At 54.7% G+C, this 13,442-nt stretch overlaps 1 protein-coding gene across 2 annotated transcripts; it reads left to right on the top strand.

Annotated features, from left to right (window-relative positions):
* Nucleotides 1–4,613: 4,613 nt before the first annotated feature.
* Nucleotides 4,614–13,425, top strand: DLK2 (delta like non-canonical Notch ligand 2). 2 transcript variants are annotated; one of them, XM_051783077.1, is made up of 6 exons: nucleotides 4,614–4,643; nucleotides 7,052–7,153; nucleotides 8,719–8,782; nucleotides 10,622–10,752; nucleotides 11,358–11,502; nucleotides 12,037–13,425. In XM_051783077.1, exons 2-6 carry the CDS (start codon nucleotides 7,081–7,083, stop codon nucleotides 12,812–12,814), a joined length of 1,191 nt encoding a protein of 396 aa, XP_051639037.1. In that variant the 5' UTR covers nucleotides 4,614–4,643; nucleotides 7,052–7,080; the 3' UTR covers nucleotides 12,815–13,425. The 2 variants fall into 2 exon arrangements, with proteins under 2 accessions (XP_051639037.1, XP_051639035.1); XM_051783075.1 differs by lacking the exon at nucleotides 4,614–4,643 and adding an exon at nucleotides 4,853–4,926.
* The last annotated feature ends 17 nt before the right edge of the window (nucleotides 13,426–13,442 follow it).

The raw sequence follows: 13,442 nt of genomic DNA, 5'->3' as shown, positions 1-13,442 counted from the left end.
TCTGTTTTAATGGAGCAGCCCATCAGGCAGTCTGATTTTACCTAGTCCCAACAAAGCAGATGCCTGGAGGCCAGTGCAGGGTGCAGACCACCCCTCAGGAAGCAGAAGACATGATGATAAGGGACTCCCTGCAGCTGGCTCAGAGAGGAGGAGAGGCAAGCTGGTGATCAGAGGCTTGGCTCTGAACATCTGGGTATCACCTCTCCCAGACATTTCAGGCACTACCAGAGCATCCATACAGTCCATCCCGCCTTGGCCTTGGTGATGGAAAATGTATACTGGGCCACCCCTCTGTCCAGTGGATATGTATGGATGGTGCCTCCTCTTGCCAGCATCCTTCTTTTCCTGGGACTGGGTCGCACAGCTCAGGGGAAGGTACAAGCATTGCCCTGCACAAAATTACTGAAGAACCTGCCCATAAGCTTCTACCTATTCCATGGCCTAGAACTCGTATTCAATGCCCTGGAGCAAGAGGGTTTATAGCTCTTTGGAGTTCATTTCTATTTATTCTCATTGTCTATATAAATGTCTAGTCAGGCTTTTTTAATGAATGCCTTTTCTTGTTACCCAGTGGCAATGAGTTACCTGGATCATCAGTGTTTAGGATAAAAGCGATCCTCCCTGTCATTCATTTTGATTGCAGTTATTTCTCATTTTGCCTTATGTTCTGGCAGGCTGCAAAAGAAGCAAATAAAGGAGGCTCATGCCAAGCCTAGGCAGTGTTCTCAAGGACTCTGGGGTCACAGGGAATGTGACATTGGGCTTGGGTGGCATTCCTTGAGACTTTGGGAACACATAGAATACATCCTGGGGTAGCCCACGGTGGCTACCCTTAATGCAGTTCTGAAACGTAGGAAGGTGAATCCAAGGGCAACTCCCATTCACTGAGACACCCCTTGCAGAGCCACCAGGCTAAGGGAATTGGGTACTTCCCTTCCAGTGGTATTTCCAGTGGCTTCAGTCACCAGACCGAGGAAGGTTTGAAGGGCTTTTGGAGGCTGAGTGGCACTTTTGACACTAGACAGCAAAACTTAGGGCAGGATGACACAGGAATAGATTCACCAAGACCACAGCTTGTCCTTTTCTCCATCGTTCCCCAGATCTGCCACAACAGTTCCACTGTTGAGTGCACGTATTGCTGTCTGCCAGCTCCACAGAGTGGCAGATCATTGAGCTGGTGCAGATTAGGAGAGAAGAGCTACCTTCGACCTTCACCCTCTCCCTGCTTCTCTTTTGCTCGCCCCCTCCACTTCCCCACTGAAGGCACAAACACCTACTGCCCATGGAAGCTATTTCTAAGCAATCCCGGGCATCTGGGGAATGAGGCTCTGAACAAATATTGGAGTGTGCGTGTGCAGAGAGTGCACACACATGCACACACACACACGCACAGCCACAGTGCTGCTGCAAAGTCAAATATAGACCTTGTGGAAGGGGAACAATGGCTGGGGTTGGGTTACAAGGCTGTAGGGCCAGCGAGCTGCTGTTTGTTGTGGGCTGGGGTGGAATGGGAAAAGCAAGGGGGGTGGGATGGGGGAGAACATTTGTTTTAACCTAGAGACCCTGGGCTGGTGCCGTGCATAGGGCGGAGAGGGTGATCTGGAACAAGAGCTGAAGAGGATGATCATTTGAGTTGGCAGCTCAGAGGTGTTTGCAGTCTTTCTCCATTTGATTTGTGCTGCTTTTCTGCCTCCCTTGAGAGATTAGAGGGGGCAGGAAGGGGTGAATTTCTCTGAGATTCTGCACAGGGAAGAGGTTCTTTATCTCCTTGCTCCGGGGAAGGCTCCTCGGTGGAGGAGAAGAGGCAACATCACCTGTTCCCTCAGCCCAGCATCAGCTTCTTGCTCCTGATGTCTGGCTGCCTCCAAGGTGCAAGTTCCAGACGCCGGAAGAAAGAGAAGCAGCTCCAGCTGGTTTTGACAGGTAATTTCTCCCTCTGTCTGTGGGTGGTGATGGTGTGTTGGAAGGATGGCAGGGGATGGAGTCTGTGTCTGGCATGCATTGGAGGGGGAGACCAATACAGGGGTCACTCCAGTTCCCACTCCAGGTCCCTGCTTTGTGGGATTTCCTTCACCAGAGGGAAAAGCCGTAGAGGGACTCTTATGGCTAGGAAAAATCCTTCCTAATTCTGACCCAGCAGCTGTTCCATCTGAGACGCCTCTAGGGATGGCATGGCAGGGATCAGAGCCCAGTAGAGCAGGGTCTAAGCCAAGCACAGAGCCAAGCCCTCCTCAACACCCATTTCTTGGCTCTGCAAATAGAGCTGCTCTGCTTGAATCATATTGGGCATCCAGGGACTGACAGAGCAAGTCTGAGACTCAGGATTGTGCCTGGGAATGGGACAGGAGCCCTTCAGTGTGGAGGAAGGAGTGCACCTAAGTTCCACATTTCTTGGGGTTTCTTTTTGGTCCCTTCTCCCTTCTCTGTACTCACTTCTTTTACTCCCCTCCATCCCTGCTTGGTTCTTTCTGTGATACTCACACACAAACCCCAAACCCCCTGTCTTCAGACATGCCCATATCCCCTCTTCTGAAATCCCACCCTGGTTTCTGTTCTTCGTTCCCCTTCCTCGGCGTTCAGATCTTCAGCAACCAGCTTTAACTCCTCAGCCTGGCCGGCCCTCGCTCCATGCCATGGCTCTCACCTCCAAGAGGAGCAGCACAGGAAGAGCCACATGTCCCATTCCACTGACTGTAACCTTAACCCCGTGTCCCTCTGCTGCAGCATTCATGCTGTGGACACAGATACTTATGGATATCAAAATGTGCAGGGACTCCTCTGCAAGTGCCCTCCTATCTGCCCATTCAAATGCACGCGCAGAGTCCAGAGGGCTTTTTTAGGCACATTTAACCAAGTGAGGTTTAAGAGCACCCAGGCATGGCTGCGCAATGACACTGCCGTGCAGCTTGGTCAGGACCAGAGCAGATTCCAGCAGAGGAGTGCACTAGCAGGTGGGGATGTTGCAGGAGGTGGTGTCATATCTGAGGCAGTCAGTGTAGGCAGTAGAATTTCAAGGAGGAGATGAGGATGAGGCTGAACATCCTACACTCAGCACTGGAGGTGTCACCAGTAAAACCTTGGCCTCTAACCATGACTGGCAAAGAGTGCAAGGTAGGGTGCTGTGGGGGTCAGAGGATAAAGGTGGATTCTCCCAGGTCCTAGAACTGCAGTGACTGAAGCAGAGGCTGCCTGGTTTTAAACCTAGTACCAGGAGCTGTGCTTCACCCTCAGCCTCACCCTCCCCTTTTTGCTGTATGGTAGAAATCAGGGCTCCAAAGCAGGCTGAGCTGGCTGTGAAGGATCTGGGGCTGAGAACGGATGGAGAACCACAGAAAGCATCTTAGAACAGAGCTGGTGCACACCTAGCTCATAAATACCTGAATAGCTGATGGAGCAGCCTGAGCAGCAGGAGGTTTGGACCTCTCTGTCCCTCAGGGAACAGTTAGGTGGGGTGATGGAGACAAGAGGAGGCAGCAGGGGAAAGGAACATGCTCCTGGCCAACAGGAGAGCAGGAAAGAGGCAGGAGGAAGGCGGCTCCTGTGGGCAGGGTGGTAGGCCCCCATTTTATTGCTCAGTCATGTTATGTTGTCCCGACTTGCCAAGGATGGAGCAAGCAGGGGTCCACAAAGACAGCAGAGAGCTGGGCTTTGATGGGGCTGCTGGCTCTTGGGCTCTCCCAAGGTCTTGGGGCCTGCAGGGTGCGTAGTGCTGATGGGACTGTCAGGAACTGCAGAGGGCCAGAGGCGTGGGGTGTGCAGAAGGTGAGAGCAGTTATGGGTTGTGCTTTGTTTAGTGAGATGAGAAGAAATGTGGAAACATCCACTAAGTGCCTGTAGGACGTAGTTCTTCTTCCTTCTTGGTGGAAAACAGCAAACCTCATGGGGTGCAGGGGTAGAAAAGAGCTGGATGACATGAACTTGTGATATAATTAAGGATTGCTAGGACCTTTGAAGGTGACAGATATGATCTTGTCAAGCAGCAGAAAGGCCATGCAAGGTGAGGAGGAGAATGGGCAGCTGTTCCTTCTGAAGATGTGGCAGCCCAGACCCTCTGCCAGGGTTGTCTTATTGTTCACCGAGGTGCTGGTGTCCACAGCCTGTGAACAGCAGCGAGAGAAGTTCTGAGGACCACAGCTTTGCTGGTTGGCTTCTTTCTTGTGGGGCAACCACTCCACGTTTCACCTTTACTTTAAGGATGGGGCTTCTTAACCATACAGTTTGCCAGTGGAGGTGTGTTAGTGGCCCCGAAGACATTAGGGAGAGGCTGCAGGAGGCATTTTTGCTTATTATTATTTTTTCAGATAATCTGAGCGAAATGAAGGCTCAGATCATCGAGCACCTATTTCTGAGAGAGGTGGAGTGCCCCGCGGGAGGCCGGCCGCAGCAGGACCGAGCTCTACCCAAGCCAGAGGGGCGAGCGCTGCAGCCCCCCCAAGCCCAGGACAGGGGTCTCCCCAGCAAGGCCGCGTCCCGCGGGGGGGGGGGGGGGGGGGCGGCAGCCCGGGACACCCCTCCATCCTCTGCGGGTCCTTCCTGGGGGACGGTACCGGTGAGCCCTCGCAGGCGCAGCCCCCCGGGTGGTGGGGGGCGGGCGAGCCGTGCTGCGACCCCCCCTCGCCCCCGGCGGCGGGAGCAGGGCAGGGGTGAGCGGGCAGGGCGGGCCGGGTCGGGGGCTGCCTGCGGTTTGGGGCGGCGAGAGGCGGGATGTCCCGGGGAGGGAGCGGGGATGTGCAGGCACACGCAGCCGCTGGCAAGCGGCCGGGGCTGCTCGGCGGCGGCGGCGGCGGCGGGCGGAGCGGCGCGGCACACGCGGCGGCAGCTCCCTCCGCAGCCCCGCGCTCCCCAGCCCCGCCGCCGCCGCACCGGGCATGGCCGCCCCCCGCCGCCGCGCCCCGCGATAGCCCCACGACCCGCCGCGTCGCCGAGGTGAGAGCAGGGGGACCGGCGGGGGGTCGGCGCTGCAGGGACCCGCAGCCCCCCGAGCCGGCCCCCCTTTCTCCGCCGCCGCCCCGGCCGCAGGGGGACCGGCGGGGCTCCGTGTAGCCTCCCCTCCGGGGACGGCCGTGGGGTGGGGTGGAGGGAAGGGCAGCCCCGCGGCCGTGCCCCTGAAGGGGGCACCGGGGCTTGGAGTGGTCCCAAAGCCGCGGGATGAGGGGGAAGGGGGAAGGGGGGGCAGGAGCGGCGAGCCGCAGCGGCGCGGCATCCTCCGGGTTCCCACCCCTGCCCCCGGACACCCAGTCTGGAGTGGTCCCGACAGCCCTCAGACTAGAGACAAGGTCTGATAGCCCCCGTCCTGGGGCTGTCCCTGGTAGCCCCCAACCGTAGAGGTCCCTAATACCCCCGAGGGGGAGGTTAATAGACGCCAGAGGCGTCCTCGCAGCCCCTGGAGTGCTGGTAGCCCCCAACTCGGCCAGGCGCAGGCGGAGAAGTGGGACAGGGGGAGCTCCCTTGCCCGTGTCCTTGCAACCCAAAGCCAGGCCTGCCCGGTGGGAGCTGCTCACACCTCTCTTGGGCACCAGCTGCCCCCCAGGATGCCGGGGTCCGGGGCAGCTCCGAGGGGGAGATGGGGTGGCTATGTCACGATGTCTGAGAGGCTGTGCCTCGAGTGGGGAGCCATGGGCAAACTGCCTTTGCAATGACATGTGGTCAGAGGCTATGCTCCTCACAGTCCTGAAGGAACATGATACTGGTTTCAACCCTAAATTATTTTATAAGTTTCATAGGAATTGCTTCACCCTTCCCTGAAATGCAGCAGCTGTTTGCCACTGCCCAGTGTTTAGGGGCAGGAGGCAAAGGAGGGTCCTGCAAGCATGGTGACAAGGGAACTGTGGGTTCCACAGTGATCTGTGCTGAGATTTGGCTGGGGCAGTGACAATAACATTCTGTAGCCCCTCTGAAAATGCTGCATCTTTCATAGGTGATGGTTTGTTTGCTGGAGAGATGCTTAGAGCAATATCCTTGCTTTTGAGAGCTATGGTTTAGACAGGTGAAGCTCTTAGCAGGGACCCCAAAACCTCTTCCTGCAATGCATGTGTATGTATAGGTGGGTGGGAGGACTTCTGTCCCCGTCTGAGAAGTCTTTCATGCAACTATGGACCCAGAACAACCTTCCAACCTAAAGAGCCAAGCTGAAAGTGGAATGGCCCCCGTTCATCACACCCACGCAGCTGGATAGAGTCTGCTTCATACCTTCTCCATTCTCCTAGCAGAACTGTTTAACCCCTCCCATCTCATTACAGTAATATATTTATGATATCACCCTCGAATTTCCTGCCCTTAACAACTCCAGAAGGCTGGGAGGGAATTAAGCATTTTTGGAAAGTATTTAATGTTACTTCGAGAGGGCAGGAGGCAGCCGGAAAATAGATGGGTGCAGGAACCTTGGGCTGACGGGGGCTCTCTGCAGGACAGCTGAGGAAAAGGACTGCACCTAGTGAGAGGTGCGTGTTTGCCTTTCCTCTCTGGGGCTGCAGCCCAGCTCTAGTACTTGTCACTTCACTCTCTGGTTTGGACAATGGAGGAGGGCTGCCTGCTCATCTGCTAGATCTTACTCGACTGCCTGCTCTCCTGCAGGGTTCAAAAAGCAGCCTAGGTGCTGTAAAAAAAGACTCAGCCCATCTATTCATTCAAAAATGCATTGGAGGGACCTCATTTAATGTGAAGCTGGAGCCTCCCAGATCTAAGGAGGGAAGATGAAGGTCTCCACAACTGGGCTGGTATTTCTGGAGGTTTCTGCTCTCTTGACAGCAGCTAGCAGGGGCAGGTGCTCCAAGATGTAGTGTAACAACTTGAGCTACTACATACTCAAGATTGAATGTGCACACTCAGTTCTCCTGTACATACATTTTTAAAGGCTTTTTGATTCTTAGTGCTCCAACACTGCCTTAGAGGAAGGAGTCTAGAAGGACAGAGAGGAGTGTGGTGACAAGTCTGTACAAAACTGTATGTTTCAACTCAAAACTCCCAGGTATCAGATAGGAAGGGATGTGTGAAGTGAAGCCGTGGTGCAAGCCAAGGGGTTTTGCTGAGCTTGCTCTTTTTCTCTCTGTAGGTGTTCATCTCGGTGGGGCCACACTGACCATGCTCAGGAGCTTCTGTCTCCAGCTCATGTCCTTGATTTGGATCCTCTTGGCCCATCACCAGCTTGTGCAAGGTGAGTCTCTGTAGAAATGCATCGTTCTCTTTTATATGCATCTTTCCAAACCTGCCCTTGGCATCACTGAAGTCTCCTCAGTTTTCCATGCAAAATAGAACTGGCTTGACCTGTAGGAGTGGAAAATGCTGCTCAGTCATCGATCACCTGGGGGGTGACTGGTGGCAACTTTAGAGACCCTTGCTCCGGTGACCACAGGGGTGGCAGTGCCTGAGCAGACTGGCAGTGAGAGGTCCTGCTACTCTGTCTCAGTGTAAATGGGTTCCTGAACTGATGAGCCTGTTTGGGGAGGCAGGGCAAGGGGAAAGAAGGTCCCAAAACTGAACAGCTAATCCTGGATCCAGTGAGACAAAATTCCTTCCCAAAGATTAGTTTACTGTCCCCCTGCCAGGAGAGATGATTACAAATACAAAAGGTGATGATACCCAGGCTTGGGGCTGAGCAGTCCCAGGATGCTGCTCCAGCTCCACAGTGGCTCGTTTTGCAAGGCTCTTGTCCTGAGCAGTGGGACCTGCTGCCTCACTGTAGCAAAATCACATGCATGGAGGATTTCTTCTCCCGCTTGCTTTCCTAGGCAGCACAAAATGCTGCTTGGGGAAAGCCTGAGCACTACTCTTGGCACGGGGGCTTTAACCTGTCTCAGTCCAGGATGGAGGAGCTCAGTCAGGTAAGAGTGTTCATCTCTTGGGCCTGGCCTGGGATTGCACTGGGCTTCTGGAGAAACTTCCTGCTTTCTGATATTTGCTCTAGTTCTACTGCTCATGGAGCTAAAGTGAACCAGCTTCCAGGTGGAGCCAAAATGCAAGCAAGTGATGGGGGAGAGGGGAAGGTGGAGATGAAAGGGGACACCTGGCTAGAGAAAGCAGGCCAGCACCAAGCAGAGGATAAGAAGTGGCACAGCGAGGCCATGGCTCAGTTACAGCCTCTGAGGCCTTTAAATAAATAAACAGAACTGGATACCTGGCCCCATGTGATGCCCAGTCCTGCCTCCCCATGCTGGAAGGGGAGTGCTGGCAGCTGGTCCTGGGGGAGGGCAGGAGCCCCAGACAGACTGTTTTGTGTCAGTAGCTGCCCCTGTGGATGGCAACATCCTGCAAGATAAAGAGGAACCATGCTTTCCATTTCCATCTTCAGTCCCTTTGTGCCCCTTCCACTACCTGGCCCTGAGCTTTCCCACCATACTTCTTCAAGACACTGGGACCAAGGTCCCAGGTGGGTGAGTCCCTATTACACAGGTTGCCTTAATGCACTGGCAAGCCCAGCTCTTGCCCAGAAGGGCTCAAAATCTAAGGGAAGGAGCAGAGGGAGGGTGGGGAAGATGACCAGAGAATGAGTAGTTTTGAAAGCAGTAAAGGTAGTATTATCACTGCTTGGGTTAATGTGAAATCCTCATCTCCTGTGTGGCATCCAGTCATTGGAAGGAAGGTCCTCCACCTCACGGCTCTGGGGAAGGGTAGGCTGAGCGCTTAGGAAGGAAAAAAAGCTGTGGGCCAGAAGGGCCACGGGCAGATCTGGAGTTATCTATAGTCTCTGCTTAACCCATCTCCACGTTACCTGCTTTGTAGGTGATGACTGCAGTGAGCGCTGTAATCTCGCCCATGGTTGCTGTGACCAGGATGGGAAGTGCAGGTATGGCTTGTCTTTGGCTCTCTGCTGCTTCTGACTGTAACTACTCTCCCTCCCCTGTTGCTGTGTCTCTTGTGCCTGCCCTGAGCTGAAGTGCCTCCTCCTCCACTCACCCACACCTGGAATCAATGACTCTGCACTCTTCTTATCTGACACCCTCTGGAGTGGGAGATTTTGATCCCTCAGCCACTTCCTGGTGCCCTCCAGCCTTTGCTCCAGTGCTCCCAGAGTCACCACCTCCACATGCTGACCAGTGTTGTTCTGCTGAACCCTTTTTGTCTAGGTGGGAGCCTAGGACAGCCCAGCTGTGCCTGGGGGATTGGAGGCAGCCTTCAGGCTCGGATGTAATGGGGAAAGCCATCAGGCAGCTGAGCAGGCATGGGAGTTGGCCAGCTTGCATGGCCTCCTCATTGGCTGAGGTAGAGATGCTCTCCCTGGGGGCATGGAAGAGAAGAGCTGCCAGCATGCATGTAACTGAGGGCATCAGGGGTCCCCCCTCAGCAGGCTGGATGTTTTCATGACAGGCTTACTAGCAAGCTGGGGGCTACTGCAGCAGAAGTGCATTTGTGATCCCTGGCATGTCAGCTTGAGCTGGTGCCCAGATTCCACAGGATCAAGGCTCAGGGAGACTTGACTGTTTACCTTGCCCCCTCCCTGGTAATTTTTAAGTTGGCCATCTGCCTTTCAGAGAAGGGGAAGAGTTGATGATACCTGCTCCCTTGCAGGTACTGGGGGATAGGGGTGTCCACAGCCTTCTGTAAGCTCAGGGCTGTCCAGGTATGAATGCATTTCCCCAGACTCTATCAGGCACATGGTATCACCTCCATTCCCATCAAAAAAACCTCTAATTAACATATATATTTATTTTTTAACCATTTTCCTCATTCCCCATCTATTTGGGACAACATGCAATGACAATAGGCAGCCCAGGTGTGAAAGTGCAGCCTTGGGCCAGCCCAACAAAGCTGCAGTCATCACACATTGCACTGAAATGAGCCACAGCCATGAAAATGAATCCCCTTCCTTACTCTAGAAACTGTGTTGTTTTTGTTAGGTTTAATTTCATGCTGGTTTGAGTATAGCTTTTGTTGTGGCTTGGTGCCACCTCCACTCAGCTTTAATCTTGTTATCACTTGCTTTCCCCCTTAGAGCTGGCAGGTCTGAGGGATGCCTGCCACTCGAGCTAAGTAAAGCTTGGCTTTACTTAGCCACTGCCACTGCCTTACTCTTCTGGGACCAGAAGGCTCATTGTGTGCTGCAGGTTTTACCACTGTACTGCCCTTGTGAGTGGCTAATAAGTCTATTCTGTTCACCAGCCATGGCAAGCAAGGTTTCAGAGCTGGATTACCGTGCACTTCAGACAAAAAATGACACACATTCAAAGGGGTGCAGTGAAACACGTGGACCTCAGGGGCCTCTTGTTGCTTTCCCTCAGGGAGTTCAGGGTTAGGGATGGGCTTTTCTCTGCCTGTCAGACTGGCTGTGCAATGAGGGAGGTGCAGGAATTGCCAAGCTGATGCAGTGGTGTATACAGAGTGGCTGGCTGAAGGAAAGCAGAGGGATGTGGGCACTAAAAGTGAAGCTGCTGAGCTCTGTTTCTGGTCCCCCACCCTCCCTGGCTGCAGAGGGTGAGTCTGCCCCTGCTCTATCTATTTGCATCCTTGGACAGATGAGGTGCCAGTGCTGACCTCCCCCAGAGGAGAGAGCCAACAGGTCCATGGGGGGCTTTGGGAGAGTTTCTGAGTGCTGCTGTATCTGCAGTAACCCTTCATGACACACAGCCAGCTTTTCCACAGCCCTTGATTGGGTCTTATTGTGCTGCTATGCGCTGTCCTCTCACAGGTGTGATCCAGGCTGGGAGGGCGAGTACTGTGAGGAGTGCGTGCGTATGCCGGGGTGTCTCCACGGGACGTGCCACCAGCCTTGGCAGTGCATCTGTCACACTGGCTGGGCCGGCAAGTTCTGTGACAAAGGTGAGTCATGGGCTGGGCATCCCAGCCTCCAGTGCTGAGGGCAGAAGCCCAGCACACCCTCCATGGATATGTGAGCCAGCACAGCTAACATAGTCAGATGCCACCTGGGTGATGCCTCTTGGGCTGCCTGGGAGATAGGATGTTGCCTGGCTGCCATAGGTGGAACCATTCCCTTTCAAAAGAGGAAGGGCTGCAGGCACCTGCTCCCTGGCTGCATGGCAAGAGCTAGCATGACACTGGCCAGCCTCAGGAGATGGAGCAGGTAAACTCATTCCGTTTCTCATGGTGTGTCAGGACTCGGAGCAGCATCCCCTGCCTCCCACAGGGCTTCCTGCCTTCAGCAGGTAGCTGATGGACTCCCCTTCTCTGGCCTCAGACTCCTTTGTAGCATGGGGTCTCCACTGGCCAGAGAGATGGCATGCAAAGCATCTTCCACAACCACATAGGCACTGCACTTCTGTTGCTGCAGGTGCCCATTGGCGGGGAGGAGGGAGAAGCTCCTGTCATTTCTCCATCCCCACTGGGTTTGATGGGTTGTGTTTGTGCTAAATTGGCCACATCAACCTTCTTTTCTGCCTAATTCCCACCTTTTTCTTTCTCCTCAGACATACACATCTGCGAACACCAGTCCCCATGCCAGAACGGGGCTCAGTGCATCTATGATCGAGATGGGGAATATTCCTGCTTGTGTCCAGAAGGTTTCCATGGAAAGGATTGTGAGATGAAGACAGGGCCTTGTGAGAAGGCAGGGTGAGACACTGCAGTGTTAACTACAGCCCGCATTGACTTTGGGTCACACGCTGCCAAGTGGAGGCCCAGCTTGGCTGATTATCTGTGGATTTCCATGCACTAGTGGAGTTAAGCCAAAATCATCTTTGGCTTTGGTTTAGCAGTGTGCACTGCATTGTCCTGCTGGGGCAAGGTCTTTTTTGCAATCTGAGGAGATTCCTGCTCTCACTACTGTAGGTGTGATGAGCTGACGCCTGTCATGCCTTTGGGGAGCATCAGGAGGGCATGTTTCCTCATCAGATCATTTGGCTGAAGACCTTCCCCAGTGGGTGGTGGACCCATGCAAGGTCACAGCCTTTGAGGAGGTTCCACAGCCTCTCACTCAAGGAGACAGAATTTCCCACCCAGTCTTCTCCTTGACATAGCTGCCCCCATGGAGAGAGCTGGTGCTGGACACACTGGCCATGCAAGCGGCTCTGTGTGTTTACCTCCCTGGGGTGAGGGAAGTTGCTTGCTCTCCAGGGCCATGACCCCATCCTTGCTCTCTCCACACAGGTCTCCGTGCAAGAATGGTGGGCAATGTCAAGACGAAAATGGCTTCGCCAGCAACTTCACCTGCCGGTGTCTCGCTGGCTTTGTGGGGGCTCTCTGTGAGCATGATGTGGACGACTGCCTGATGCGCCCCTGTGCCAACGGTGCCACCTGCCACGACGGCATCAACCGCTTCTCCTGCCAATGCCAGGTGGGCTTTGAAGGGCGTTTCTGCACAATCAACATCAATGACTGTGCCAGCCAGCCGTGCAAAAATGGAGCAAAGTGCTATGACCGCATCAATGACTATGACTGCTTGTGTCCTGACCGTTTCACTGGCAAAACCTGTGAGATCTCCGTCCCAGAGCCCACCTGGTCTCCACCCTACCACCCTGCAAACCACGAGAATGGCGGGGCTGTGGAAAGCACCACCAGTGAGATGCCGGGCGTGACGCAGCCAGAGCCTGTCAGGACCGCGGTCACGGGGCGGCGCGTGGCCAACCACAGTGAGAAAGAGCTGGGGGGAGGGTTGTTGAAAATCTCTGTGAAGGAGGTGGTGACCCAAAGAGACTCTGGGCTGAGCGAAGCCCAGCTGGTGACAGTGCTGGTGTTTGGGGTGCTGACAGCAGTGCTGGTCCTCATCACTGTCCTGCTAATGCTGAGGAACTGGCAGAGGGGCCGTCAGAGGTCGAACTGGTGCCAAAGCCCTTCTCAGGCTGCAAGGAAGCTCCAAGACCAGGAGTGTCAGGTGGGCATGCTCAACACCATCTTGATCGAGCCAAGGAAGACGACAGAGCTGTGAGCTGCGAGGACTCTGAGCCAGGCCCTGGCAGGTCATCATGCTGGCAAACCCCTCAAACTGCATCCTGGGGAGCCACACTGTCACCAACCGGGCAGCGGGGAAAGGCTTCCAGGGCAGCAAACACATCAACAAAACCCTGGGTGTTGAGCACTGGTGTGATGGCCCTGCTCGGGTCTCAGCTGTCTCCTGCCAGGCTGGCTCAGCTGGCACCCACGGGCACCTGAATGGGCTGTGTTGGGCCAGCCCTGCAAGGGAGCAGTGGTGTGCTGCTCAAGGCAGCCCATGTCATGCAGCGCCAGTATCATCTGACAGGAGCCCTCAGAAACAGGACAGGTAGTGCTGAGGAAGGCACAGCCCTCTTGCAAGCTGAAATACTGCCAGGCCCCTTGTAACTCCTCTCTGTGACTACTAGGAGGGGTTTGTCCTCATTTCTGATGGTGTTGGGATATTTCTTCTGGGGCCTTTGGGATGGTTGCCTCCCTGCCCCAGTACTGGATGGGGTAGTTCCTGGCTGTTTCTTGAGGCTGTCATTTCAGATGCCATGTCCCTAGGGAGCAAACAGATTCCCTTGCTCCCTGGTCTTGTGGTTCTGAGCCAGTTCAAACAGACTCTGAAGACCATCTAAGGT

The sequence above is a fragment of the Manacus candei genome, unplaced genomic scaffold (assembly GCF_025592945.1).
Source record: "Manacus candei isolate 608988 ecotype Guabito, Panama unplaced genomic scaffold, ASM2559294v1 h1tg000017l, whole genome shotgun sequence".
In the NCBI taxonomy this organism is placed as follows: domain Eukaryota; kingdom Metazoa; phylum Chordata; class Aves; order Passeriformes; family Pipridae; genus Manacus; species Manacus candei.
The sequence above is the reverse complement of the archived record's forward strand: the minus strand, read 5'-3'. Positions and strand labels throughout refer to the sequence as shown.